This window comes from Triticum dicoccoides, chromosome 6A (assembly GCF_002162155.2).
Source record: "Triticum dicoccoides isolate Atlit2015 ecotype Zavitan chromosome 6A, WEW_v2.0, whole genome shotgun sequence".
Lineage (NCBI taxonomy): Eukaryota > Viridiplantae > Streptophyta > Magnoliopsida > Poales > Poaceae > Triticum > Triticum dicoccoides.
The window spans coordinates 18,268,259-18,272,080 of record NC_041390.1 but is presented as its reverse complement, the minus strand read 5'-3'; the positions used below and the strand labels follow the sequence as shown (position 1 = coordinate 18,272,080).

Here is a 3,822-nt window from a genome sequence, read left to right as displayed (position 1 = left end):
GGCGGAACCCGCTCCCCCACCCATCCACTCCTACCTCTCGCGATTAGGGTTTCCGCCGCCGCCGCCGCCGCGCCGCCCGTCTCGCCCGCCGGCTTGTCCTCCCTCCACCTCCCCAGCGAAGCGCCGGTCGCCGCCGCCGCCATGTACGGGCACCGCGGGTAAGCCCCTCCCTCATGCCGGTAACCTTCCTCGATTCGCCTCGGTACGGGGCGGTTTCTCTCTTATCTCCGCCCGTGGGTTTGCGATTGGCGTGCCTAGACTGCTTACGATGTTGGTTTACTCGTAGATTTTGGCTTGGTGCTCCCTTAATCGCCGTGTCCGGTGAGGATTGCATGGTTAGCCTCTGTTCTGTGATTTAGAATCTCTAGTTTGTTTGTACCTGTGCCCGTCTGCTGTGTTATTAGTTTTGTTCGCAAATCTGCGCGCCGTGCCTGGTGTTGCGGCTGTGGCAGTCCGTCCAAGGCCGATTCGACTGCTAGCCCCAATCCTTTTGGGTCGAATCGAATTTTTAGTATTTTTACTAGCCATCCCTGTTTCCTGCCTTTTGATGTGCAAACTCGAACCTAAGTTGGGCCTTTACATTAATGTGTAGTTCCTCGTGGTAATACTGATGCATAAAACTTGGTTTGGTATCCAATTGGCAACCTGCTTAAGTTGTTAGTTTATTTTGACATAGTGATCACAAACCCCCTAATCCTCGAACTGTCATTTTTGTTTGTTCTGAACCTGTCTGTTATGTCAGTTTTCATGTGAGAACCTTCTGTGGTAGTTCATCACAAAGCTTGTGGTTGTGATGACCTTAGGCCGACCCATTTAGGTTGTATGTCGAGTTAATATTGCAACAGCATCAGCTGATCATTTGGAAGAAATATAAACCTGTTTCCTGGGTGCAGTTGGTCAAACTTGGTGCTAATGTGTAGGCCTTTACATCGTAATGAACTATGCTCATGGTCTCCATATATAGGTCAGCATGATAATGATGTATGCATGAAACTTATGGTACTATGGATAGCTCAGATTTTACAACATTAAAAGGGGAAGTATGCTCTGTTAATCTGCATGCAAGACAAAGTTTGCCCCCAGTGAATTATGTTTTGAAGCACCAGCTTTTTAATTTACGAATAATGTTGATGATTACTGAAACTTGATCTCTTTAATCCTTTTGCCCACTTAAAGACTTGGATTGAAGACTTGGATTAGATAGGAATTATTGGATGTACTTTGCTGCTTGATTTTTAAGCACAGCATAATATTCTGCTACCATGTTATCACCTTTTTACTTGTCTTCAAGTAATGAATGTTGTTGCATTTCAGTTCTGTTTACCTGCCAAGCATTAATACCTTCTGTAGATTATTTAATTTATGCGCAATTACTTCTCTTTATATGTTTGGGTTATTTTTTATGAAAATGGGATTGAGAGATGGGGGGATATTCTCCTTTTTCTTTTTGGGATTGGATTATTTGAAGGGCAATGCTGGGAAGCGGGGGGGTTTCGGATGGGTACGAGGGATCAAAGAGGCCACGAATGATGGAATCGAATCCATACTTCGCAGTGAACGCAGGGAGCCCGTTGGACGTCTCAAAGCGGGCCAGGATGATGGAGCCAGGCCCCCCATATTTTGCAGGCATGGGAAGCAGCGCTGGTGGCAGCGGCAGCGGCTTCTACCCAACCTACGGCGGCAACATGGCTGGTGCTGCAGGGGTTAACAGTGGCATCCAAAACTTTCCAGCGGTCCGTCTGCGAGGGCTCCCTTTTGACTGTGAGGATGTTGACATCAGCAAGTTTTTTGCTGGGCTGGACATAGTGGACTGCCTCCTGGTCCACAAGAATGGGCGCTTCTCTGGCGAGGCCTTTGTTGTCTTCCCTTCATCCATGCAAGCAGAGTTTGCGCTGCACCGCAACAGGCAGAACATGGGCAGGAGGTACGTGGAGGTTTTCAGATGCAAGAAGCAGGATTACTACAGCGCAATAGCCGCCGAGGTGAACCAGGGCGGTCCTCTGCTTGAGCCGGAGCACCGGCACACGTCGCCTCCTCTGCGGTCCAGGAGGCTGTCTGAAGACAAGAGCAGCATGGAGTACACTGAGGTGCTGAAGCTGCGCGGGCTCCCCTACTCCGCCACCATCGAGGACATCATCAAGTTCTTTGTGGAGTACGAGCTGTCGGAGGAGAACGTGCACATCGCTTACCGCGGGGACGGCAAGGCCACTGGCGAGGCCTTTGTGGAGTTCCCGACGGCCGAGGTTGCCAAGACTGCCATGTGCAAGGATAAGATGACCATCGGGACGAGGTACGTGGAGCTGTTCCCGTCGACCCCGGAGGAGGCGAGCAGGGCGAAGCCGCGAGGCAGGCAGTGAGCGGTGCCCTGCCAGATGCTGAGGCCTGGGTGTGAGAACAGCTGCTGCGTCTCGTTCCAGTTTCAGCCTTTTCGCTCTTCATGCTCTATAATTGTATCATCGTGTCGGATTGTGTTTAGTTTGCGCTCCTGTTTCTAGCTGTGTGGAGACATTTTCTGATGCGACTTGTCTCGAACTGCCTCTTGTGGGAAAAAGTGGTGCATGAGATACTTTGCTGAGTTTGTAACTGTTACCATCCTTCGTTTGAAGAAAGCATTTGTACCTCATGTTATTATTCTTTTTCTTGTTATTCTGTGGGCAGAGATTATCTGTAACCTTCTGATTGCTATTGTTGTTTTCTGATTACTCATCATGCAAAAACCCTCGATTATGTTGAAAAAGGCTCGCTGGTTTAGATGGAAATGTCTCCACCTCTGCTGTAGTAGTGGTAATGTTAGCCTTGCGATTGTTGTGTACACCTCTGTTGCACGCTTACTCAATAAGTGCTTGCGATTGGAATTTAGAAACGATCACAAGTTCAGAAATGGAAACTCGCATCTCTGTTACAAATGGCATGGATGACGAAAAAACCAGTGCAGGTCTCCGTGTTAACCTCTGAGAGAAAACCTGCTTGTTCGTGTAAGAACTAGAAACTTGTGAACCTTGCCAGTAATTTTTGGTAGAACTAAAAGCATCGACTGGCCCCGCTCTGTTCTTGAGATTTGACAACGCATCTTCTTTCTTGTGAGGGCAAATGTACAGTACTTCTCAACAAATACCTTCTCCCCTAACTGAGTAAATAGAAAAAACTATACACACATACAGTCACTCATATGTGGACAATGCAGATGGGACTGCTCGTGGGTGTCCCACCTCTGCCCCAATACAAGGCGTGAGTGGGAAGCCCGCCAAAGCTTAGACAAGTGGATTTAGTGGGGGTAAGCTATAGAATAACAATGGAATCTTAACAGATGAATCGATCATTGAGAGAAGAGAGAACACAGATAACTCGCAGAGCTTGCATCCTCTACAAAAATGCTAGACACACGGGCCGCACACACACAAGTTTTACGGACAGGCTGATCTGTCGTGTTTTAATTGGCAAAAGTAAACTTCTCCTTCTACTTAACCGTTCCCCCTGATTTTAACTAGTGGGATGGGCGCCAAGGCGTCGTAAACCTCCGTATTATTCCGTGCGTGTAGCAAATTCCCATCCTCTACACGACGCTGCCCAGCGGGTCAGTCTCAAGTGCAGGTGGTGCGTCCCAGCCAGCCATCCCCTGTTCGACTCCCCAGCACCGCCGCCTCTGGCCCTCACCGTGTACCTGACCCGGCCGCTGCGTGAAGGAGGCCTCGATTCTCACCCTGTATACCGGTATCAGTTTAGGTCTTCGATCAATGACTTTCGCCTCTGTTCCGCATAAACTGATACCATGTTGACTGCCCGCCAAAGCTTAGACGGATTAAGTGGGTTTAGTGGGGTATA

General features: G+C 48.9%; 1 protein-coding gene across 2 annotated transcripts; it reads left to right on the top strand.

Moving 5' to 3' along the window:
- Nucleotides 1–2,676, top strand: LOC119319475 (G-rich sequence factor 1-like). 2 transcript variants are annotated; one of them, XM_037593951.1, is made up of 2 exons: nt 1–158; nt 1,469–2,676. In XM_037593951.1, exons 1-2 carry the CDS (start codon nt 142–144, stop codon nt 2,355–2,357), a joined length of 906 nt encoding a protein of 301 aa, XP_037449848.1. In that variant the 5' UTR covers nt 1–141; the 3' UTR covers nt 2,358–2,676. The 2 variants fall into 2 exon arrangements, with proteins under 2 accessions (XP_037449848.1, XP_037449849.1); XM_037593952.1 differs by lacking the exon at nt 1–158 and adding an exon at nt 303–321 and having other exon boundaries at nt 1,555–2,676.
- Nucleotides 2,677–3,822: the final 1,146 nt, after the last annotated feature.